Source organism: Rhinolophus ferrumequinum, chromosome X (assembly GCF_004115265.2).
Source record: "Rhinolophus ferrumequinum isolate MPI-CBG mRhiFer1 chromosome X, mRhiFer1_v1.p, whole genome shotgun sequence".
Lineage (NCBI taxonomy): Eukaryota > Metazoa > Chordata > Mammalia > Chiroptera > Rhinolophidae > Rhinolophus > Rhinolophus ferrumequinum.
In genome coordinates, this window is record NC_046284.1 from 37,750,583 (window position 1) to 37,777,734 (window position 27,152).

Consider the following 27,152-nt stretch of genomic DNA (forward strand, 5'->3'; position numbering starts at 1 on the left):
AGTTTCAAGTACAACAGGAGGGCACACACAAATCACACAAGTGACACACCTAATGCACGTGGCTCAGGTGACCAGGGAGACTGTGCCACTGGGCCCCACACAACAATTATTACATAAGGCCACTTTGCTAAGATCAGGCAATACAGAAGCCCTGCCTAATACATAGAAACAAATACAGAGAGGAAGGTGAAATTGGGAGACAAAGGAACATATCCCAAATAAAAGAACAGAACAAAGGTCCAGAAAAAAGAACTAAACAAAATGGATACAAGCAATCTACCAGACACAGGGTTCAAAACACTGGTTATGAGGATGCTCACTGATCTCAGAGAAAACTTCAAGAAAGATGTAGGAAACATAAAAATGGAGATGGAAACATAAAAAAGAACCAGTGAGAATAAAGAAAACTATAACTGAAATGAAAACTACATTAGAAGGTATCAATAGTAGATTAGATGAAGCAGAGGATGGAATCAGCAGTTTAGAACGTAAAGTAGCAGAAAACACCCAATCAGAAAAGTAAAAAAAAAAAAAAATCCATAAAATTAGGGTAGTCTTAAGGGTAACCACTCAGAAAAAAACCAGAAGTGAAATACATACTGGTATAAAAGAAGAAACAGAAGGAAACATCATAGAATACCACCACACAGAAATAATAGACAACAACAAAAAGGAAAAGAAACAATGGAGACACAGTCTTACCAGAAAACTAAAGATAGAATGATAGGAAAGCCTCACATATCAATAATCACCTTAAATGTAAATGGACTGAACTCACCAATAAAAAGGCACAGAGTAGCAGATTGGATTAAAAACTAAACACAACCATATGCTGTCTCCAAGAGGCACATCTCAGCTACAAGGAAAAGCATAGACTCAAAGTGAAAGTGTGGAAATTGACAGTCAAAGCAAATCATATCCAGAGAAAATCAGGTATAGCCATAATGATATCAGATGAAACAGACTTCAGGGTGGAAAAGATAACAAGAGACAAAGATGGACATTTCATAATGGTAAAGGTGACTATACAACAAGAAGACATAACAGTCATCAATATTTATGCCCCCAATCAGGGAGCACCAAAATATACCAAGCAACTACTAACGGAACTAAAGGGAGAAATTGACCAAAACACAGTTATACCAGGGGACCTGAATGCATCATTGACAGCTATGCATAGAACGTCCAAACAGAAAATAAATAATGAAATAGCAGCCCTAAATGACACATTAGATGAAATAGACATAGTTGACATATATAGAGCACTTCACCCTAAAACATCAGACTATACATTTTTTTTCTAGTGTACATGGAACATTCTCAAGGATAGACCATATATTGGGACATAAAACGAGCCTCAGAAAATTGAAGAAGATTGAAATCATACCAAAAATCTTCTCTGATATTTGAATATTGGATATCAGCTGCAAAAAGAAAGCAGGAAAAAACACAAATACATGTAGATTAAACAACATAATTTTAAAGAACGACTGGGTCAAAGAAGAAATAAGAGGAGAGATCAAAAGATACATAGAAACAAATGAGAATGAAAATACATTCTACCAAAATTTTTGGGATGCAGCTAAAGCAGTTTTAAGAGGGAAATTTATATCATTACAGGCCTATCTCAAGAAACAAGAAAAGTGCCAAATAAATGACCTCATGTTACACCTTAAAGAACTAGAAAAAGAAGAACAAATGAAACCCAAGGTCACCAGAAGAAAGGAAATAACAAAAATTAGAGCAGAACTAAATGAAATAGAGAACAAACAGACAATAGAAAAAATTAATGTGACAAAGAGCTGGTTCTTTGAAAAGATTAACAAATTGACAAACCCTTGGCTAGGCTCACTAAGAGAAAACGAGAGAAGACACTAATAAGGAAAATCAGAAGTGAAAAAGGGGAAGTTATCACGATGCCACAGAAATACAAAGGATCATCTAAGAATACTTTGAAGGACTATATGCCACCAAATTCAATAACCTAGAAGAAATGGACAAGTTCTTAGAAACATATAGCCTTCCAAGTCTGAACCATGTAGAACTGGAATATGTAAGCAGTCCGATCACCAGTAATGAAATTGAATCAGTCATCCAAAACCTTCCCAAAAGCAAAAGTCCTGCACTAGGTGGCTTCACTAGTGAATTCTACCAAACATTCAAAGAGGATCTAATACCAATCCTCCTCAAACTCTTCCAAAAAACTGAGGAAGAGACAGTACTCCCTAACTCATTTTATGAGGTCAACATTACTCTGATTCCAAAACCTGGTAAGGACAACACAAAAAAAGAAAATTACAGACCAATATCTCTGATGAATACAGATGCAAAAATCCTAAACATAATTTTAGCAAATTGAATGCAACAATGCATTAAAAAGATTATTCATCACGACCCAGTGGGGTTCATCCCCAGGGCACAAGGATGGTTCAACATCTGCATATCCATCAATATGATACATCACATAAACAAAATAAAGGACAAAAATCATATGATTATAACAATTGATGCAGAAAAAGCATTTGACAAGATACAACATCCATTTATGATTAAAACACTTAATAAACTACGTATAGAAGGAAAATACCTTATCATAATAAAGGCCATATATCACAAATCCTCAGCTAATCTCATAATTAATGGTGAAAAACTGAAGCCCTTTGCTCTACGTTCAGGAACACGACAGGGCTGTCCCCTATCACCTCTGCTTTTCAACATAGTGTTGGAAGTCCTTGCCAGAGCAATCAGGCAAGAGAAAGAAATAAAAGGCATCCAAATTGGGAATGAGGACGTTAAATTGTCACTCTTTGCAGAAGACATGATGCTATATATAGAAAACCCTAAAGACTCCACCAAAAAGCTGTTAGAAACAATCAAGGAATACAGTAAAGTTGCACGCTACAAAATCAACATACAAAAGTCCATTGCATTCCTATATACTAACAATAAAATCTCAGAAAAAGAAATTAAAAAAAAATAGTTTTGCAATTGCAGCAAAAAGAATAAAATACCTAGGAATAAACATAACCAAGGATGTGAAAGACATATATGCTGAAAACTATAAGACATTTTTAAAAGAAATTGAAGAAGACACAAAGAAATGGAAAGACAGTCAGTGCTCATGCATTGGAAGAATCACATAGTTAAAATGTCCATAGTACCCAAAGCAATATACAGATTTAATGTAATCCCCATCAAAATCCCAATGGCATTTTTAAAGAAATAGATCAAAAAAATCATCAGATTTTTTGGAACCACAAAAGGCCCCGAATAGCCAAAGCAATCTTAAGAAAAAAGAACAGTGCTGGAGGTATCACACTCCCTGACTTTACCTTGTACTACAGGGCTACAATAATCAAAACAGCATGGTATTGGCAGAAAAACAGACACATAGACCAATGGAATAGAATTGAGAACTCAGAAATAAACCCACATTAATATGGACAGTGAATTTGACAAAGAAGCAAAAAACATACAATGGAGAATAGGCAGCCTCTTCAATAAATGGTGCTGGGAGAATTGGAAAGCCACGTGCAAAAGAGTGAAACTGGACTGCTATCTGTCACCATGTACCAAAATTAATTCAAAATGGATCAAAGACTTAAGCATAAGACCTGACACAATAAACTGCATAGAAGAAAACATAGGTACTAAACTTATGGACCTTGGGTTCAAAGAGCATCTTATGAATTTGACTCCAAAGGCAATGGAAGTAAAAGCTAAAATAAACGAATGGGACTATATGAAACTTAAAAGCTTCTGCACAGCAAAAGAAACCATCAACAAAAGAAAGAGGCAACCAACTGAATGGGAGAAAATTTTTGCAAACAGTGCCTTTGATAAGGGGAGGAACTTATGAAACTCTACAACAAGAAAACAGACAACCCAATTGAAAAATGGGCAGAGGACCTGAAGAGACATTTCTCCAAAGAGGACATACAAATGGAAAATAGACTTATGAAAAAATGCTCAACATCACTAATCATCAGAGAAATGCGAATAAAAACCTCAATGAGATATCACCTCACCCCAGTTAGAATGGCTGTCATCAACAAGACAAATAGTAACAAGTGTTGGAGAGGCTGTGGAGAAAAAGGAACCCTCATACACTGTTGGTGGGAATGCAGACTGGTGCAGTCGTTATGGAAGGCAGTGTGGAGGTTCCTCAAAAAATTACAAATAGAATTACCATATAACCCAGCAATCCCTCTCCTGGGTATCTACCGCAAAAAATCTGAAAACATTTATACATAAGGACATGTGTTCTCCAATGTTCATTGCAGCTTTATTTACAATGGCCAAAACATGGAAACAACCAAAATGTCCTTCAATAGACGAATGGATAAAGATGTTGTGGTGTATATACACAATGGAATCCTGTTCGGCGGTAAGAAAAGATGAAATAAGACCTTTTGTGACAAAATGGATGGATCTTGAGATTATAACCATAAGCAGAATAAGTCAGACAGAAAAGGCAGAGAACCATATGATTTCACTGATATGTGGTATATAAACCAAAAACAACAAAAGAACAAGACAAGCAAATGAGAAACAAAAACTCATAGACACACACAATAGTTTTTTGGTTACCAGAGAGTAAGGGGGGCCGGGGGGTGGGAGATGAGGGTAAGGGGGATCAAATATATGGTGATGGAAGGAAAACTGACTCTGGGTGGTGAACACACAATGGGATTTATAGATGATGTAGTACAGAATTGTACACCTGAAGTCTATGTAACTTTACTAACAATTGTCACCCCAATAAACTTTAATTAAAACAAACAAAAACAAAAAACAAAAAAACCCCAGATAATTCCAGATAGTCCTCTAAATGGGTAAGCCACGTATGAATAATAGAAAACTGACCATAAATTCTAGCTAGAAAGAAAATTTAGCTAGAAATTTTAGCTTCAGATCAGGATTCAACATTTACAGAGTAAATCTAGTCCTTGGTTAGTTGTGCTCCTCCATCCCAAGTTAAGAAGAGAGGGTTCCATGCACTGTCCTGCTGCAGAGATCTCAGTTTAATGACTCAGTGAAATTCCAGAAGCACGGGGTTGCCTATTGCAGACTGAAGGAGAGCAGGCCTTCTGCTACAGACTGGTCAAGAACCCCAGGAGGGGCCCCAACCTATCTTTCTTCCTTCTTCTTATTCACGAAGGCTAGACTTAGAAATGTTGTCAGATCAGGCCAGTCTTGTAGTGTTTAGTGACTGCTCCCCACCCCCATCCCTGAATACCCGCACAGGAGAAACCTTGACCTTTTTATACCCTTGATTTCTCTCAGTAATTAAAAAAGCCAAAAGCCTGCATCTGCATTTGCTTTGCTTTCCACACTCTAACTAGACACTTCAGAAATCAAAATATTGCAAATCTCTCTATCTCAGATGCCAGGGCAGGACACCCCTTTTTTCAAAGTGGGGTTGGGAAAGATTCCCTACTGGTTCTTCTATGCAGCCAGCATTAGGTCACACTTTTCTTCTCTCTCTGTTCTTTCGGTTTTCTGCAGATACAATCTGATCAGCAATATATCTGAATCCACGTCATGTAAGTCATATTATAACTGGGATCCACTGTGTATACACGATCTTTGGTGAGGACTTTCATCCGAAGGGAATTGAGATTTCTTCCACAGTTTGAAGGATATTCTTGTTTTTTGTTTGTTTGTGACGCCAGACTTGTTTAAAGAGTAAATCGTTTTCCTCAGGATTAAACAAGAACAATTCAGGCGGGTCAAAAATAGTGTTCAGATTTGGGTGGGAATTCTTGCAGTCTGGCTATTTAAATTCTCTTTTGGTCTTCCTCTCTCTCCCGCGCCCCTCTCCCACCCTTCCCTCTGGCCTGCAGAATCAAAAATGCCTGAATGTGATTTATTTACATCTACTTTCCAAAGCTGTGGAGTGTCCCTCTCTGTTCGGGTACAAGTCTCTACTAATTCCTGAGGGCCTCTTTCCCTTCAAACTCCTCCTCACACTCTAGCCTGCAGAGATACAGAGAGCCTGAGAAAGAGCATCTGGTATTTTGCACTGAGAATGCTGTGGTCTCAGGAAATTGGAGGCAGGGAGAAAGGGTGAGGTAACAGTTCCTAACCATATAAGGAACAAGCCCAGCCCTTTTTGGACCTAGTTCAGAAAACAAGAGGCCCTGGAAAAGAAATTTCATCTGGCTGGTTTGGGGCTACGCGCGCGCGTGCGTGTGTGTGTGTGTGTGTGTGTGTGTGTGAGCGCTGGGCGTGCAGAGTTCTCCAAACGCTGCAGCCTCACCAGCCTGCCGGAGGCACTGTCTCCGACGAACCTCAGCAGGCCAGGCTCTTGACAGCCGTCGGCTCCCTCGCAAACACCATGGTTAAGTTCTACCGTTGCCTGAAGACTCCAGAGTAAGTGGCGGGCGCGGGAGGGAATCCCGGGCTCGAACTCGCAGTATTGCTCCGGCTGTTTGGGGGCAGGACTCCCGAGAGGGCTCGCGCAGGTGTCGGTGTATGTGCGTGGGAAAGAGGCTTCGCACTGGGCCCGCGGGATTCAAGAACTCAGCGGCTCCTGACTTTCAGACTTTCTCATTCCAGCTGTCGCCCCAACCTGGCTCACCTGAGACACAGGGAGCTAGGGACTCGTCCAGGGACGAGGCGAAGCATCTAATTAAGGCTCTTGTGGTTGTTGATTAATAAATTTACTTGCCAAGGTAAGGAGGGAAGCAAGCATCAAAGGCAAAGTTTAGCCAAGCTGCAGTGACCGATGTGGAAATACCAGTTATTCCCGGGACATCTTTTCCTGTGCATCGTGATGCCCGACCTCTTGGTGCAAGGGTACTTTGTGGCACACCAGCAGCCTTCCCCGAGTTTGTAAGAAATGGCTCAAGGGTCTGAGAACAGAGAGCTGCATAGAGGAAGGAGGATGTCTATATAACCGATGGGCAAGCGAGAGAACTGAGGCAAAGCCTTAGGTTCCAACTTGTACGTATCAAGAAACGTAGCCCACCTGTATTTAAAGCATCCCACAAACCTGGATTTTACAAGGCTACTTTCATTGATTAGTAACACTATTAAAACAACGTTCACAGTAATAATTCACTTAAATAATGTGTTTCAGTTACACCAGAACATTTCGTTCTGGCACGAGTCAGCAGCCAGTGTGACTGAAAATAAAGATATAAGGGAGTGGAGGGTGCTGAGGGCAAGAAATGGGAGAGAGGAGAGGAAGGAGGAGGGAGGGGTGGAAAGAGAGAGGGGGATTTGGATGAGGGGAGAAAATCACCCTAAATTTTCTTAGTTGTCTTTATTTTCTAAATTTGTTCCAAGTTGTACAATGTGCAATTTCCCAGTTATTTGATGTGGTGTTGTGGTCCTCGTCTCTTAGCTTTTTCCAGGGACCAGGGTTGTGGCAGAGGAAGACTGGAAGGCAAATGGTGCTGCCCAAACATTCACTGCTCCCCCTGTAAGCCTTTGGTTTCTTTCCACCCTCCATCCTCACCAACACCCCCCAACAAGGGGGATGCCTAGAATCACAACTTGGCTGTATCAGAAGAGTTGCACACTTTCAAGGAACCCCAGTAGGCCTTGAAAGTTGAATTTGGGTGGAAACACAGGATTGGTTCACAGTTCCTGTCCAGATCACAATTGCTTTCTAAATGTTATATATAGGTGTATACATTCATTATATGAGTTGGAGATGTTTGACCAGTGGTGGAAATGAGTATACTGGATACGTTCCAATACCCGCCTCCTGGTGGATGCCTGAAACCAGGGATAGTGCTATATATACTATACCATACACATGTACCTGTGATAAAATTTAACTTATAAATTAGGTACAATAAGAGATTAACAAGAATAACTACTAATAAAATAGAACAATTACAACAATATACTATTAAAAGTTTTTGAGGCCATTATTAAGTAAAATAAGGGTTACTTGAACCCAAGCACTGTGATATCACTACAGTCGATTTGATAACCAAGACAGCTACTGACTAACGGGTATGTAGTATCGTATGCAGTGTGGATGTATTGGACAAAGGGGTGATTCATGTCCCAGGGAACAAAGATGAATGTGAAGCCTGACCTTATGTGAGCTTCCAGTAGGGGAAGGCAAATACAGACTAGCAGAAAGCACCAGAAACATGTAGCTACAGCTACTCAGCCTGCCAGCTCAGACCCAACTTCCACTCCTCATTGTAATTAAGAGTTTTTAATGTGGTCATTAGAGATCCCTGTGGCATTTCACTTCCTTTTCTCCATCCCTTCTTCCCTGTTTTTCCCCCACTTTCTTCTAGTTTTAGAAGAAAGGTTGTTACATAACTCCAGTTCCCTGACAAGGGGCCCAGACTGGGTATTGCATTTTGCTAACCGGAATTCACCCTGTGGCATCTGCCAGAAGTACTTTGCATTTATGAGAGCATTATGAGAGCTGATGGAGTGGCAGGTGTCCACCAGGGGGAGGCACTGTCCCAGGTCCCCAGCCTCACCTTCTAGGGGGTTGCAGAGAGTAGGATGACAGGGGGTGGGAAGGCCCTCTTTTGGGAAATTTCTTGAATCAACTATGTGCTATATTTACCAGTTTAAAAAAGTTTGTCTCTTTTGACTATTTATAGCATAGTTGAAATATTTAACTACCTGTAAAAATTCATTTAGGAGGCAATGGTTTTAAAAGCTTTCAGAGAGTTCTCTGAAGATGTGGTTGATAGATTTCATTTGGTCTTTAGCAGCATTCGAAGGAGTGTTTCATATGTTGTGGGGACGTTTAGTTTCCTTGGATATATATTGAAAATGTGGAAAAGTATATCATCTCATCAGTAACCAAAATTTCAGCATTTTATATGGGAATGTTTCCACTAATTTCTTTTGAATCCTTTGAAAGCCCATTTTCTGTTGAGCCAACTTTAGCATTTTTAGGATTCTTTCCCCAATTTCTGAAGTAGCATATTTTTTGTTTGTTTGTTATTTCTATAAATTAGTAGCCAAAATGTAGTATGCAATTTTGTTGCTCCTGTCATTTACTAATTGTTTTTCTACTTTACCATTCTTTTAGCTTTTTAAACCAATTCATTTTTTATCCGTCTTTCATAATTTCATAGTTACGGTTAATAGGTATGAAATTTGAGCAACTAATAGTACATTAGAATAACCCCTTATTGGCATCTTCACTCTCATTCTGCTGCTTTAAATGTTTTTTCTCTTTAATGAAATCTTCAATCACCATTAAAACCACCCATTCAATGCAAACTGATGTAAACTACAATTCACCAGAAGAAATGAGTTTCTGGGATATGGCTTGTTTTCAAAAGGCCGAGTTTAGGCAGTGAAAAAATTTTCTGTTTGATTACTTTAAATATATACGAGGTCTGACAATAAAGTCCGAGAACTTGTTGCAACGATGTTGCTAAACATTTTTGATATCAGAGGGATTATTCATTGTGAATTTGTACCAACTGGACAAACAATTAACCAAGTTTACTATTGGGAAGTGCTGAAAATGCTGTGTGAAAAGGTTAGAAGACCTGAACTTTTTGCCAACAATTCATGGCTCTTCCATCACGACAATGCACTAGCTTACATGGCACTGTCTGTGAGGGAGTTTTTAGCCAGTAAACAAATAACTGTATTGGAACACCCTCCCTACTCACCTGATCTGGCCCCCTATGACTTCTTTTTCTACCAAAAGATAAAGGAAATATTGAAAGGAAGACATTTTGATTACATTCAGGATATCAAGGGTAATATGATGACAGCTCTGATGGCCATTCTAGGAAAAAAAACTTCCAAAATTGCTTTGAAGGGTGGACTAGGCGATGGCGTCAGTGCATAGGTTCCCTAAGGGAGTACTTCGAAGGTGACCATAGTGATATTCAGCAATGAGGTATGTAGCACTTTTTCTAGGATAAATTCACGAAATTAATTGTCAGACCTCATATGCTATTCCCTTAACCCAGAGGTTCTCATCAATGGTGTGGGACATTTGGCAATGTCTGGAGATATTTTTAGTTGTCAAAACTAGGGGGAAGGCCACCATGAACAATGCTGCAGTGAATATAGGGATACATATATCTTTATGAATAAATGTTTTTAAAAATTTCAGGTAGTTATCCAGGAGATGGATTGCTGGGTCATATGGTACCTGTATTCTTATTTTTTTTTAAGGAAACTCCATACTGTTTTCCATAGCAGTTGTGCCAATTTACATTCCTACCAGCAGTGTATGAAGTTTCCTTTTTCTCCACTACCTCTCCAATACTTGTTATTTCTTGTCTTGTTGATAATAACCATTATCACAGGTGTGAGATGGTATCTCATTGTGGTTTTGATCTGCATTTCCCTAATAACTAGTGAAGTTGAGCATCTTTTCATTTCTATGTCTTTCCTAAATGTCCTATTATGAATGATTGGATAAAGAAGATGTGGTGCATGTATACAATGGAATATTACTCAGCCATAAGAAAAGATGAAATACTGCCATTTGCATCGTATGGATGGATCTTGAGATTATTATGTTAAGTGAAATAAAAAGTGAAGAACCATATATTTTCACTCATATGTGGGATATAAAACATAAAGCAGTAAACAAACAAGACAAACAAACAAAAACTCATAGACACAGACAACAATATGGTGGTAACCAAGGGAAAATGGCGTGGTAGGATGTAGAAGAAGGTAAAAGGAGTCAAATATGGTGATGGAAGGAGACTTGACTTTGGGTGGTGAATAAACAATGCAATGTATAGATGATATGTTATAGAATTGTACACTTGAAACTTATATAATCTTATTAACCAATGTCACCCCAATACATTTAATAAATCTAAAAAAGAAAAAAAGGATATGATCTACAAAACCTCAGAAATCAAGTGATATTTAAAAACTCATGGGTGGGGAATACAATAAAAACTATGTTGAGACACACACACACACACATACACACACATACACAAACACACACACACCAAAAAACCAACCCTAGGGAGAAGGTGTGATATTGACGTCTAGTGGATAGAGGCCAATGATGCTATTCAACATGTAGGCTCTTCCTAAATGCACAGGAAGAGCTCCTTACAACAAAGAATTTTCCAGCCCCAAATGTCAATAGTGTTAAGATTGAGGAGTTCTGCTTTAAACTAATAACGCTTTACCAAAGTAGAAGTCTGAAGAGGACTACCCTTAAGTGTTTAGATTAGCACTATCTAATAGAACTTTCTGTGCTGTTCTGTATCTGTGGTATTCAATATGAGAGCCACTAGCCATGTGTGGCTATTGAGCACTTGCAGTGCAGCTAGTGTGACTAAGGAGCTGGGTTGCAATTTTATTTCATTTTAATTAATTTAAAATTAAATAGCCATATGTGCCTACTAGCTTCCATACTGGACTCAACTTTAGAGGCACCATAGCCTAGTGGAACATGGTTCTGGGATCAGACAGGTTTGTGTCCATCGTCTACCACTTCCTAGCTTTATGATCTTGAGTATGTCATCTAAGCCTTCTGAGCCCCAGTTTCCTCATCTGTAAAATGGGGGTAATAATAGGACCTCCTCCTTGGAGGATTATGAATATCCAATGAAATGATGCATGAGAAATAAAGCATGTAGCACAGTGGCCAGCACAGCAAGCATTTGCTACACAGCAAGTAGTAATTATTGCCAGAGATTTTTGATTAGTATAGTAATCATCATCATGTAAATGCAGCTTCAGCAAGGCTTACAAAGGAGACCTCCCCTGTGATATTATTTAAAGGTCACTTCAAAGACAGAGCCCTACCTCTCAGCCTCATACCATTACTGTAGGCATGTCCTCATGCTTCTTTGGGCCTTGGTTTTATCATCTGTAAAATGGAAATTAATAATAAAAATGATAATCATAATAATGCTACTTCCCTAACTGTCTATGTCACAGAATTGTTGGGAGGGTCAAATGACTGCAGAAGAGCTTTAAAGAGGAGAAAGCCCCCTGTAAGTGTAAGCCCTCTGTAAGTTATGTTATGAGTTGGCATACAAGAGTGCTTTAGTTTAGATTCAGGACAAAAGTTCTGTCTTGGTGGAATTGTGTTATATTCAGAATGAGAGTGCCTGAATTGGGGAGGTTGTAACTGGAGAGCAGCAGGAAGCCAGGAGTCCTTCACAATGTCAGGTCCTCCTCTGTCCATCACTCATCCAGTAGTGTGGTAGGAGAGCCCAGGCACAACTTTAAGGATGCATGGAAGCTTGGCATTTGGGGTTAGGGAACCAAAGCAGTATATGGACCAGTCTGGGTCCCAGGCTGCTAATGAAGGAGCAAGATATCTGGCCCAAGGAGAGAGAAGTGGACCCCTCCCAGAAGCTTACAGTGTGCTATCAAAGGCCATACTGCCCATGAGCTCAGCCACGCAGCATAGTGTCTGGCCTGAGAGATACACACATGTACACATGCTGAAAATATTTGACACCATGTAGTGGAAATAGCATGGGGCTTTGGAGTCAGACATGGGTTTCAATACTCACAATGTGACTTACTAGCTTTGTGGCCATGGGTGAATGCTTTAACCTTTCTGAGCCTTAGTTGTCTCATCTGTAAAATGGAAATAATGATTCCTACCTCACAGGGTTCTCACAAGGATTAAATCAAGTAACTGACAGGGACATAGGTTGCCCTCAGTAAATGTGAGTTCCCTTGCCATTTAATGTTGATAAACAAAGAACAACTTTTAACCAATTAATTAGTCATAATCCCATTTATGTTTCTCTGAGATAGAGTAAGGAAGTGAAAGTTTCTGCTAATGGCATGGGAAAACTGTTTAGTCCTTTCTTGAGAAGAGGAAAGGTGGAAAGGAATCTATTTGATGTGCCACTACCATGTAGATAAGAGCAGTCGGAACTGTTTAGAGACAGACTACAATGGAAGATAAAGCACAGGGTTACAAGTTAGTCACACGTAGAATGTTAATGAGGAGACTGAGCAGCTTCATCTGGATTTGGGAGTTCCCTGAAAGAAGTCACCATACTCTGTGCCCAGAGAGAGGCTTTCTGGGGACACTGGGTTTCCCAGGCATCTGGAATTTAAATCAAAATCTGTAGCTGTTTGATCAGTGGCAGCTACAGAGCAAAGGGCACAGGTTGGATCTAGTTGGCTTTGCTCACACAACCATGGGCCCCAGTTCTCAATGCAGATGGCCATTTACAAAGCTGTTGGTCACCCAGGGGCTGCTGAAGAGAGCAAATAACTAACTGAAAGAAATTTCATCCCCTGCTTTTGGGAAATTGATAAAGAGTAGGGGACATTAATAGCATGGAAAAGTAGTAATCATAACAGCTAACATGTATTGACTGTTTCCTATGTGTTACACTCCATGCCAATAGCTTTATATGAGTTAGTTCACCAAACTGTCTGTGAGAGCAGGGCCATTCTCTTTTTCGAGCACTATTCTGTTCTCATTTTAGCACATAGCAGGTACTCAACAGTTATTAAGTAAATGAGTCCACACAATTAGCCTATTATGAAGGTATTACTCTTAGCCCTACTTAATAGATAAGGAAATTTAGGTTTTGAGCAGTTCAGTGACTTGTCCAAGAATACAGTCTAGTAATTGACAAGAGCCAAGTGTCAAACCTAGATTTGTCTAACTCCATAGCCTAACCCATTTGTAACTATATTATGCTTCCTCCTCTGAATGTCAAGCTGTCAGATTTCTCTTTTTGTGACAAAAGAACATCTGCTCAGAAATACTGGATGGGATAATTAACAACACTGCAAAGGACACGATATTGTGACATTCATACCTCCTTCATTTCACCTTCTCCAAAATTCTATCACCAGACAGGTTCATTGTATGGATAAGGAAACTAAGGCATAAATAAATTATATGACAGTCTCGGTAAAATGGCACAGTAGGTAAATGTTGTGCTTGTCTCATCCCATGACCATATTAAAATTACAACTAAATTATAGAACAATCAACCTGGAAAACCATCTGAAGTCCAGCTGAACAGAAGTTTTATAATAAAGGATATAAAAAAGAAGCCACTTTGAGACTGGTAGGAGGGGCAGAGATGCAAAATGGGCTGGCCCCACATCCACGTGTGGCTGTTGAGTATCAGGGAGATATCTTGGCTGTGGAGGAACCCCTGAGGAGTGAGGGATCCCAGCCCCAGACCGGCCTCCCCAGCCTGGAGCACTGGTGCCAAGAAGAGGAACCCCACAACATCTGGCTGTGAAAAACAGTGGGGATTTCATGTGACCAGGTGAGATAGAAGGATACTGGAAACCCAGGCATCCTCTTAAATGGCCCATGCAGTGACTCACTGTAGCAGATCTACCTAATACACAGAAACAAAGACAGAGAGGCAGTCAAAATTAGGAAACAAAGAAACATGTCCCAAATGAAAGAACAGGAGAGTACTCTAGAAAAATAACTACTCCTGTTTCCCTGAAAATAAGACCTAGCCGGACGAGGTCTTATATTAATTTTTGCTCCAAAAGACGCATTAGAGCCAGGTCTTATATTAATTTTTGCTTCAAAAGACGCATTAGAGCCGGTTGTCCCGCTAGGTCTTATTTTGGGGGAGACATGGCAAATGAAATGAAGGCAAGCTACCTACCAGCTACAGAGTTCAAAGCACTGGTTATAAGGATGCTCAAGGAACTTAATGACAACAAGAAAGTGATAGTAAACGTAAAAAAAGGACATAGAAGTCATAAAAAGAACCAGTCAGAAATGGAGAATACAGTAACTCAAATGAAGAATACACTAGAAGGAATCAACAGCAGAGTAGATGAAGCAGAGGATCAAATCAGCGATTTTTGAAGACAAAGTAGTAGAAAACACCCAATTGGAACACCAAAAAGGAAAAAGAATAAAAAAAATGAGTTTAAGGGACCTCTGGGACAACATCAAGCATAACAACATTCACATCATAGGAGTACCAGAAGGAGAAGAGAGAGAACAAGAGATTGTGAACCTATTTGAAGAAATAATAATGGAAAACTTTCATAGCCTGTTGAAGGAAATAGGCATGCAAGACCAGGAAGCACAGAGAGTCCCAAACAAGATGAACCCAAGGAGGCCCACAGCAAGATACATCGTAATTAAAATGCCAGAGATTAAAGACAAAGAGAGAATCCTAGAAGCATCAAGAAAAAGGCAGCTAGTTATTTACAAGGGAGCTCCCATAAGACTGTCAGCTGACTTTTCAACAGAAACTTTGCAGGCCAGATGAGATTGGCACAAAATACACAAAGTGATGAAAAGCAAGGACGTATAACCAAGACTACTCTAGCCAGCAAGGATATCATTTAAAATTGAAGGAGAGATAAGGAACTTCCCAAACAAACAAACAAAAGCTAAAGGAGTTAATCACCACCAAACCAGTATTACGAGAAATGTTAAAGGGACTTCTTTAAGAAGAAGAAGGGGCGGGGGGAGAATATAAGTATCAATAATAAAATGGCAATAACTATGTACCTATCAATAATCACTTTAAATGTAAATGGATTAAATGTTCCAATAAAAAATCATAGGGTGGCTGACTGGATAAGAAAGCAAGACCCTTGTATATGCTGTATACAAGAGACTCACCTCAGATCGAAAGGCATAATCAGACTGAAAGTAAAGGAATGGAAAAAGATATTTCATGGTAATTAAAATGAAGAAAAGCTGGGGTAGCATATGTATATCAGACAAAATAGACTTTAAGAGAGAGAAATTAAGAAAACAATCTCATTTACAATTGCATTAAAAAAATACCTACGAATAAATTTAACCAAGGAGGTAAAAGACCTGTACTTGGAAAATTATAAGACATTAAAGAATGAAATTCAAGAAGATATGAATAAATGGAAGCATATACCATGCTCATGCATAGGAAGCATAACATCATTAAAATTCTATACTACCCAAAGCAATCTATAGATTCAATGCAATCTCTATCAAAATACCAATGGCATTGTTCACAGAACTAGAACAAATAACCCTAAAATTTATATGGAACCACAAAAGACCCTGCATAATCCCAGCAATCTTGAGAAAGAAGAACAAAGTTGGAGGCATCATGCTATCTGATACCAAACTATATTACACAACTATAGTAATCAAAACAGCATGGTACTGGCATAAAAACAGACAAATAGATCAATGGAACAGAATGGAGAGTCCAGAAATAAATCCACACCTATATTGTCATTTAATCTATGACAAAGGAGGCAAGTATATACAATAGGGTAAACACAGTTTATTCAATAAATGATGTTGGGAAAACTAGAAACACAACACACACACACAAAAGTGGACCACATTTTTATAACATATACAAGCATAAACTCAAAATGGATTAAAGAGTTAATAAACATAAGACCCAAAACCATAAAACTCCTAGAAGAAAAAAGTCAGTAAACTCTCTGACATTATTCTTAGTAATATTCTTTTTACTGATATATTTCATCGGGCTAGGGAAACAAAAAAAAAAAAGAAAGAAAAAAGGGGGAAAAAAAAGAAAAAAGAAACAAATGGGATTACATCAAACTAAAAGGTTTTTGCACAGAAATGGAAACCATCACCAAAATGAAAAGACAACCTACTGAATGGGAGAAGGTATTCACCAATGATACATCTGATAAGAGGTTAATATCCAAAATTTATAAAGAACTCATACAACTCAACACCAAAACATACAATCAAACAAACAAATAAACAATCCAATTAAAAAATGGGCAGAGGACCTGAATAAGCATTTCTCCAAAGAGGACATACAGATGACCAAGAGACATATGAAAGATGCTCAACATCAATAAACATCAGAGAAATGCAAATTAAAACCACAATGAAATATCACCTCACACCTGTCAGAATGGCCATCATCAATGAATCAACAAACAACAAGTGTTGGCGAGGATGTGGAGAAAAGGGAACCCTCGTGCACTATTGGTGGGACTGCAAATTGGTGAAGCCACTGTGGAAAACAGTTTGGAGGCTCCTCAAAAAATTTAAAAAAGAACTACTTTATGACTCAGCAATTCCACTTCTGGGACTTTATCCAAGGAAATCCAAAAAAGTATTTCAAAAAGACATATGCACCCCTACGTTCATTGCAGTACTATTGACAATAGATTAGATACGGAAGCAACCTAAGTGCCCATCAAGAAGATGTGGTACATATATACAAAGGAATATTACTTGGCTATAAAAAATGAAATCTTACTATGTATGACAACATGGATAGACCTAGAGGGAATTATGCTAAGTGAAATAAGTCACACAGAGAAAGACAAATACTGTAAGATCTTACTTACACGTGGAATCTAAAAAATAAAATAAATGAACAAACAAAACAGAAACAGACTCATAGATACAGAGGACAAACTGATGGTTGCCAGATGGGAGAGGTTTGGAGGGCTGCATGAAAAAGATGAAAGGATTAAGAAGTACAAATTGTTTGTTACAAAGTAGTCATGAGGATGTAAGGTATAGCATAAGGAATATAACCAATAATATTGTGATAATTATGTATGGTGTCAGATGGGTACTAGATTTATCAGGGTGATAGATGGCAGGGGTTTGGAGACTAGGGTGAAAAAGGTGAAGGGGTAAGAAATACAAATTGGTAGTTACAAAATAGTCACAGGGATGTAAAGTACAGTATAGGGAATATAGTCAATAATATGGTAATAACTACATATAGTGCCAGATGGGTTCTAGTCTAGTGGGGGATCACATTTATAAATGTTTAACCACTATGTTGTACACCTGAAATTAATATAATATTGAATGTCAACTGTAATTTAAAATTTTTTAAAAAATTAAAAAGAAATTTTATGATCTGTCCAAGTTCACACAGTTTGTGAAGATCTTCACTAGTTAGAAGATTTAGTCCTTGAAAGACTCAGAGCCTTTAGGGAGAGAAAGAATTGTATCCATTGGGGCCAAGGCTAAATGGGAAAAAATTAACAAAGGGCCCCATATTGTAAAATTAACTTACTTGACTTTTTTTTGATAGTAGAAACATAAAACATTTTACTCATCTAAGTTTGAACATTTGGAACTATATTCCTTATTACAAACACAACAAATTATAACAATATAATTCAGTTATCTACTATGGCATACAAGGGAGATGTTCAAACTGAGGAATGGAAATAAAAGAGGAGGAAGAGATACAAGGGAAAGTCCAGATATGAATTTTTTTAAAAAGAAACAAATGTAGGCACTGTTATTTCAGAAAAGGTTGCTACTAAAAACTAGTTAAGTCATGTCGCATTTTTATATCAACAAGGTCATTACATCTTATTTCCTGAGTTGGGGACCTCATGGGCCAAGGACCAGCACATCCATCCGATAAATTATGGGTTATGTTACTTCCCCTTCCTTTTGGCATTCAGATTTCCCTTTCCATAAACCCAAATATCCTGGAAAAATGGAGAGAAAAGTAAGTCAAAGGGAGACTTCTGAGACCCATGGGGATTGGGGAAAGGAAAAGGTTCCAGAGCCCAGGCACATCTGCCTGCCCATATTTTGAGCAGAGCACAGTAGATAAGGCAGGCAAAGTCTACTCTTGTGAGTTTGCATAAAGCATAGGGACAGAAGTTTCTACGTTGGTTCACTATCCATTTGTTATATTTGGACAGGGTCTCCAGAAGCCTTTTAAGGGAATGAGATAGGGAAAAATCCCCACTAAACCTCCATCACCTAATTTTGAAGGATATGATTTTACTTTTATGTGGCAGGAATGTTTATTTCTTCTGTGCCTGTGGTTCCAGAAGCCAAATGTTAGTGATCCAAAGACCTTATTTGATGCAGAAATGGCCTCTGTTTGCTTATTCAGAGTTGGAGGAGGGCAGAAACTCTCTGGGATGAGGTAGTAATTTTTCTGATAGGGATGAACTCCTGATTTGAAGAAATTTTTTTTTCAATTGCTTTTAAAGGGAAGACAGAATGAGTGGGGGAATTTAAGTCAAATCTCCTGCAATCTTGTGCATTTCTTAAATGGGAAAATATAGCTTAGGTTTTTAAACAATCTGAAAATAGGAGAGTTTTCCGAAAATACTTACAGGCTTCTGAAGGGACTGCTCTGAAGGCTGGTCCCCTGTTGGCCAACTCGAGCAGGGCTTATAGTGGGCCTCTGTAAAGTCTAGCCTCACGGGATAAACTGAGACCTTTGAAAGATTGTCTTAGTGAATCACAGAATTCTAGAATGCCTGCACTAAAAGGAACCCTGGGCTCCAAGTCTAGTCCAATCCCTTAGTTCTTAGGTAAGGAAACTAAGGTCTAGAGATAGGACTTGGTGTGCCCAAGTCCTCACCGCTAATTAGTAGCAGAGCTCAGGTATCAACTCTCTAAAAGTTGGATTGGTCTCATTGGAGGCTCAAGTCTTAAAGAGATATTTATTAGAAAAACAAAATACCTTCCTTCATGGTCACAATGCTCTCTACATATCATTCAAGATCCTTTTTTGTCACCACCCTTGCCCTGTCATCCATTTTTATGGCTTCCCATTTCAGCTTTAATGTTCCAGTCATGCTCAGTACTCAACATGACTTACAGCAGGGTTTCCTTAAAGCAGGGTGTCTGGACTCTACCTCAGATTCACCTGGGAACTTATGGAACATGAAGACCTCTGGACCCCACCCTCAATGAAGAATCAGAATCCCTGCGGGTGAGGACAGGATGTTGACTTACAGCCTTCCTCCTCACACATTTCTCACACCATTGTCCATATCTGTAGAAATAGTTTCTTAAAAACCCTACTATTTATTGAGCACTTACTTTGTGCCAGGCACTGTGCTATTTTTCATGCATTATCACATTTATTCTTCAGATACTGGCTGTGTGCTTCCCTCTCACTGTCAAATGGACAACAGAGCAGTGTCCAGCTGGTGATAAAGGGCCAGACCCCCTCTCACCCCCATTCAAGCACTCCTCCTAGACACTACTCCCAGGGTGGCTTTTTATTTCCCTAAGCCATTCTGACTACGGATTCTTGCACCTTAAATGTAAAGAAGCCCAATAGATGTCTGCTCTTCTGGTTCTCACTGACATTTTTATTTTTCCCTTTAGGTGGTGACTCTAGTGGTAAGAGATTTATGTATATCATTTACTTCTTCAAAGGGGCAATCCTGTTCCTCTCCCTACCTAGGAACTAATGTGGGTTGAATGAGGAAGTGAGTGTGAGAATGATTTGAGCACTGCACATTGGGATTCTCTTTGCTTCTGCAGCCTCAAGTGAACACAGGAGGAAATACCAGGAATCTACTTTCTGCTCTTGGCCATCTGGGTCTTTCTGTCCTTCCCCACTAGCTGTCTTCCACCCTGGCACCATTCCAGGCCCTATTTCAGGGCGTTTCTCTTTCTCTGCCCTCTTGTGGTCCTGTCTAACCCCAGGCCCTGGGGCACTCCGTTTTCTAACCAGTTGCTATCTGGTGTCCCTTGTCTTGGAGCCTCCTTCCTGTGACCTACTCTAGAAGCTTCTTTTCTAGGCACTGGACCAAAGAGGTACAATAGTCAGGTATGAAAGCAAACGTGACCCTGGGCAAAATGGAGGTAAATGAGCCAGGTGTCACCCATGCCTCATTGTCCCAAGAATATTATTCCAGGCCAGAGTCTTCAGGCTCTTCCTGGTCACCCAGGGTTTATGGATATCATCTGTCCTCTCTACCCCATCCCCACCTCACCTATGCTGACTCTCAGTGCCTCAGTCCTCAAACTGTCAATAAACTTTCCTACTTAGCAAATGGCCCATCTGAAGGAGGACCTCCTCTACAAGGCCTTTCACGATTATTCTAGCCTAAACCAGGAGGTCCCTTTTGCTGCTTTAAATGGAGCCACTCACAAAAGCACCCTCTAAGACCTCCTGTGGCTAGATAGCCTCCTATTCCCCAACTCTCCCACCTGCTGTTCCCTTCCACTCTAACCTTCCCTTGTTCTTTGACCTCATTAACATCTAGGTCTCAGCTTTCTTGCCTTGCGTTGCTGCTGCCTGAACGCCTCAGCTTTGTGATGTATTTTAAACACACTTATCTGGCTTAATCTTGGCTCTCTGCCCCATTTCTGCCCTTTGGTGCCCTGTACTACACATGCAAGCATCACACACTCCAACTTCCTGTTCCATGACTCTTGGGGACTGTAGGCCCCTCCCATATGTAGTCAATACCCTAGAATTTAGCTTTTGGGTCTTCATCATAAAATGAATATTGTCATAAAATATCATAAGAGCACACATAATTTTATCTTACCCCATCATTTTACAAATGTGGGAACTGGGGTCCAGCAAGGAGCTATGTCTTGAGCAAGGTTCTCAGAGCCAAAATAAATGACCATCAAGATTGATCTTCTCTATCCAGGATCCCATGAGGGCACTCCCATCTTCTCGTAGGAGCATAAAAAAACAGAATTCTAGAGCAAACTAATTGGTCTCGAGCCTGCTAAGAGCTGCTGCTGCTCTTGGTCCCTGCTGGGAAAAATGCCAGTCAGGCTGACTACCTTGGAAAGCCTTGATTTTTTGCGTGGAAGTGGTTGTATCCTGGGTGGAATGTGGTATCAAACCCTTACTACCCCAAATGAACTTTGCCAATTAGTGGGGTGACTGTCCACATCAGAGCCATCCTGATTGCTGGTGGGCTAATGGAGTGGGACTTCTGAAGCTCCCTGTGTGATCTGAGTGGCAGTCACCTCCAGCATGGCATCCAAGGGCTGCATTTCAAGAGCTGGCTGAACCTCTGGTGCCCCCTTGCCAACCTCATACAAGAAAAAGAGGAAGGGGGTGTGATCACAGGTTAGCTCATTTTATAATTAATAAGGGAATGGGGGTCCTTTATGGTATTTTCATTTCAGAGGGAATCCCGGGTTCCTCAGTGAGTTGGCTTCCTGGCAGCCGACACTTCCTCTAGAACTAGCTGGGTTGTTTGAAGGATGAAGGCCCTTGCCATAATTCTGTATCCCTGCCGTGCCTCAGAATGATCAACTCCAGGAGACTTCATCCACTGAAAAGTGAATACACACACCCCTGGCTGAGGAGGACACAGAGTATAGCAATATCTGAAAGGTGTTGGAGACATTCTCAAACAAGTTGAGCCTTCAGGGGGCTTTTGCAAGTTCTAACAATCTGGCAGGGCCTGACCTGCTCAGCAGACAACTCCCTTGAGAGAGTGGCAACTTATGTTCTTTAAAAAGAGGTATTTTTTTGTGCGATGGGTTGGGAGAAGGTAGCCAACAATTCCCTTACAGGCTTCTCACCGTGTTCTGTTTGGCAGCTTACATGGCTCCCAACCGACTTTTGGCTTCTTCTTCAATTAGAGCTGGGGCCTGGAGGACTTGTATTAGTTTTCCATTGCTGCGTAGCAAATAACAAAAATTTTAGTATCTTACAACAACACAGTTGTCTCTCAGTTTCCATTAATCAAGAGTCCAGGCATTTCTCCATCATTCACCATATATTTGATCCCACTTACCCTCATCTCCCACCCCTCACCCCCCTTACACTCTGGTAACCACTAAACTGTTGTCTTTGTCTATGAGTTTTTGTTTCTCATTTGCTTGTCTTGTTCTTTTGTTGTTTTTGGTTTACATACCACATATCAGTGAAATCATATGGTTCTCTGCTTTTTCTGTCTGACTTATTTCGCTTAGCATTATACTCTCAAGATCCATCCATGTTGCCACAAATGGTCCTATATCATCTTTTCTTACCGCTGAATAGTATTCCATTATGTATATATACCACAACTTCTTTATCAATTCATCTATCGAAGGATATTTTGGTTGTTTCTATGTCTTGGCCAACGTAAACAAAGCTGCAATGAACATTGGAGCACACGTGTCTTTATGGATAAATGTTTTCATATTTTTTGGGTAGATACCCAGGAGACAGATTGCTGAGTCATATGCTATACTATTCGTAATTTTTTGAGGAAACTCCACACTGACTTCCATAACGACTGCACCAGTCTGCATTCCCACCAACAGTGTATGAGGGTTCCTCTTTCTCCACAGCCTCTCCAACACTTGTTACTATTTGTCTTGTTGATGATAGCCATTCTGACTGGGGTGAGGTGATATCTCATTGTGGTTTTTATTTGCCATTGTGGTATTTTATTGCTCATTGTGGTAATTATCTCTGATGATTAGTGATGTTGAGCATTTTTTCATGTGTCTATTTGCCATTTGTATGTCCTCTTTGGAGAAATGTCTCTTCAGGTCCTCTGCCCATTTTTCAATTGGGTTGTTCGTTTTTTTGTTGTAGAGTTTCATAAGTTCCTTGTATATTTGGGATATTAGCCCCTTATCGGAGGCACTGTTTGCAAAAATCTTCTCCCATTCAGTTGGTTGCCTCTTTATTTTGTCGACGGTTTCTTTTGCTGTGCAGAGGCTTTTAAGTTTCATATAGTGCCATTCGTTTATTTTAGCTTTTACTTCCATTGCCTTTGGAGTCAGACTCATAAAACGCTCTTTGAACCCAAGGTCCATAAGTTTAGTACCTATGTTTTCTTCTATGCAGTTTATTGTGTCAGGTCTTATGCTTAAGTCTTTGATCCATTTTGAATTAATTTTGGTACATGGTGACAGATAGCAGTCCAGTTTCATTCTTTTGAACGTGGCTTTCCAATTCTCCCAGCACCATTTATTGAAGAGGCTGTCTTTCCTCCATTGTATGTTTTTAGCATCTTTGTCAAAAATTATCTGTCCATATTTATGTGGTTTTATTTCTGGGTTCTCAATTCTATTCCATTGGTCTATGTGTCTGTTTTTTTGCCAATACCATGCTGTTTTGATTATTGTAGCCCTGTAGTACGAGCTAAAGTCAGGGAGTGTGATACCTCCAGTATTGTTCTTTTTTCTTAAGATTGCTTTGGCTATTCGGGGTCTTTTGTGATTCCAAACAAATCTGATGATTTTTTGTTCTATTTCTTTAAAAAACGTCACTGGGATTTTGATGGGGATTGCATTAGATCTGTGTATTGTTTTGGGTAATATGGCCATTTTAACTATGTTGATTCTTCCAATCCATGAGCATGGAATGTCTTTCCATTTCTTTGTGTCTTCTTCAATTTCTTTCAAAAATGTCTTACAGTTTTCAGCATATAGGTCCTTCACATCCTTGGTTAAGTTTATTCCTAGGTATTTTATTCTTTTTGCTGCAATTGCAAAAGGAATTGTTTTTTGTATTTCTTTTTCTGAGATTTCATTGTTAGTATCTAGGAATGCAATGGACTTTTGTACGTTGATTTTGTAGCCAGCAACTTTACTGTATTCGTTGATTGTTTCTAATAGCTTTTTGGTGGAGTCTTTAGGGTTTTCTATATATAGCATCATGTCATCTGCAAAGAGTGACAATTTAACGTCCTCATTCCCAATTTGGATTCCTTTTATTTCTTTCTCTTGCCTGATTGCTCTGGCAAGGACTTCCAACACTATGTTGAAAAGCAGAGATGATAGGGGACAGCCCTGTCGTGTTCCTGAACGTAAAGCAAAGGGCTTCAGTTTTTCAACATTAGTTATGAGATTAGCTGAGTGCTTGTCACATATGCCCTTTACTATGTTAAGGGATTTTCCTTCTACACCTATTTTACTAAGTGTTTTAATCATAAATGGATGTTGTATCTTGTCAAATGCTTTTTCTGCATCAATTGATATCATCATATGAATTTGTCCTTTATTTTGTTTATGTGATGTATCACATTGATGGATTTGTGGATGTTGAACCATCCTTGTGCCCGGGGATGAACCCCACTTGGTTGTGATGAATAATCTTTTTAATGCATTGTTGTATTCGATTTGCTAGAATTTTGTTTAGGATTTTTGCATCTGTATTCATCAGAGATATAGGTCTGTAGTTTTCTTTTTTTGTGTGTTGTCCTTACCAGGTTTTGGTATCATGGTAATGTTGGCCTCATACAATGAATTATATAGTACTGTCTCTTCAATTTTTTGGAAGAGTTTGAGCAGGATTGGTATCAGGTCCTCTTTGAAGGTTTGGTAGAATTCACTAGTGAAGCCATTTGGTCCCAGACTTTTGCTTTTGGGAAGGTTTTGGATGACTGATTCAATTTCATTACTGGTGATCGGTCTGTTTAGATTTGCCAGTTCTTCATGGTTCAGCCTTGGAAGGCTATATGTTTCTAAGAACTTGTCCATTTCTTCTAGGTTATTGAATTTTGTGGCATATAGTCCTTCATAGTATTCCTGGATGATCCTTTGTATTTCTGTGGTGTCCATGATAACTTCCCTTTTTAATTTCTGATTTTGTTAATTAGTGTCTTCTCTCTTTTTATCTTAGTTAGTCTAGCCAACGGTTTGTCAATTTTGTTAATCTTTTCAAAGAACCAGCTCTTTGTCACATTAATTTTTTCTATTGTCTTTCTATTCTCTATTTCATTTAGTTCTGCTCTAATTTTTGTTATTTCCTTTCTTCTGGTGACCTTGGGTTTCATTTGTTCTTCTTTTTCTAGTTCGTTAAGGTGTAACATGAGGTTATTTATTTGGGATTTTTCTTGTTTCTTGAGATAGGCCTGTAATGATATAAATTTCTCTCTTAAAACTGCTTTGGTGCATCCCAAATTTTGGTAGGATGTATTTTCATTGTCATTTGTTTCTATGTATCTTTTGATCTCTCCTCTAATTTCTTCTTTGACCCGGTCGTTCTTTAAAAGTATGTTGTTTAATCTCCATGTATTTGTGTTTTTTCCTGCTTTCTTTTTGCAGACATTATCCAATTTCAAAGCCTTTTGATCAGAGAATATGCTTGGTATGATTTCAATCTTCTTAAATTTGCTGAGGCTGATTTTATGTCCCAATATTTGGTCTGTCCTTGAGAATGTTCCATGTACACTAGAAAAAAATGTATAGTCTGATGTTTTAGGATGAAGTGCTCTATAAAGGTCAATTATGTCCATTTCATCCAATGTGTCATTTAGGTCTGCTATTTCATTATTTATTTTCTGTTTGGATGATCCATCCATAGCTGTCAATAATGTATTTAAGTCCCCTAGTATAATTGTGTTTTGGTCAATTTCTCCCTTTAGTTCTGTTAGTAGTTGCTTGGTATATTTTGGTGCTCCCTGATGGGGCCATAAATATTGATGACTGTTATGTCTTCTTGTTGTATAGTCCTCTTTACCATGAAGAAATATCCATCTTTGTCTCTTGTTATCTTTTTCACCCTGAAGTCTGTTTCATCTGATATCATTATGGGTACACCTGATTTTCTCTGGGTACCATTTGCTTAGAGTGTCAATTTCCACCCTTTCACTTTGAGTCTATGCTTGTCCTTGTAGCTGAGATGTGTCCTTGGAGACAGCATATGGTTGGGTTTAGTTTTTTGATCCAATCTGCTACTCTGTGCCTTTTTATTGGTGAGTTCAGTCCATTTACATTTAAGGTGATTATTGATATGTGAGGATTTCCTATCATTCTATCTTTAGTTTTCTGGTAAGACTGTGTCTCCATTGTTTCTTTTCCTTTTTGTTGTTGTCTATTATTTCTGTGTGGTGGTATTCTATGATGTTTCCTTCTGTTTCTTTTTTTATTCCAGTATGTATTTCAGTTCTGGATTTTTTTCTTTTTTTGAGTGGTTACCCTTAAGTTTATGTAAAAAAAAAGTTTGATATTTAGATTATTCCATGTTCTTCAGCATGCTTTCTTTCTCCATTCCCATATTCCGGTTCAGGCCTTCCCCCCCACTCCGCCCCTTTTGATGTTTTGTTTGCCACAAATTGTCCCTGTTGAAGGTGGTCGAATAGCCTCCTTTAGAATTTCTTGTAGTGCAGGTCGTGTATTAGAAAATTCCCTCAGCTTCTGTATGTCTGGAAAGGTCTTTATTCCTCCGTCATATGTGAAGCATATCTTTGCTGGATACATTATTCTTGGCTCATAATTTCTCTCTTTTAATAGTTTGAATATTTGGTTCCACTCCCTCCTGGCTTGTAGAGTTTCTGCTGAAAAATCTGGTGATAATCTAATGGGCTTTTCTTTGTAGGTTACTGTCTTCTTTTCTTTGGCTGCCTTGAGGATTCTTTCTTTGTCGTTGATTTTAAACAGCTTCAATACAATGTGCCTTGGAGAAGGCCTATTGGGATTGAGGTAATTAGGTGTTCTATTTGCTTCTTGGATTTCAGGATCCAGTTCTGTCCACATGTTTGGGAAGTTCTCATCACCAATTTGTTTGAATATATTCTCTGTTCCTTTTTCTCTTTCTTCTCCTTCTGGTATGCCCATT

The 27,152-nt window shown here is 39.1% G+C and overlaps 1 protein-coding gene across 1 annotated transcript in view; it reads left to right on the top strand.

Moving 5' to 3' along the window:
• The first annotated feature begins 6,267 nt into the window (after positions 1 to 6,267).
• Positions 6,268 to 27,152, top strand: part of KIAA1210 (KIAA1210 ortholog) — a 114,683-nt gene continuing 93,798 nt past the window's right edge. The window contains exon 1 of the mRNA XM_033116819.1: positions 6,268 to 6,375. Coding sequence (XP_032972710.1) covers positions 6,341 to 6,375 — 35 coding nt within the window. The 5' untranslated portion in view covers positions 6,268 to 6,340. The remainder of the gene's footprint in view (positions 6,376 to 27,152) is intronic.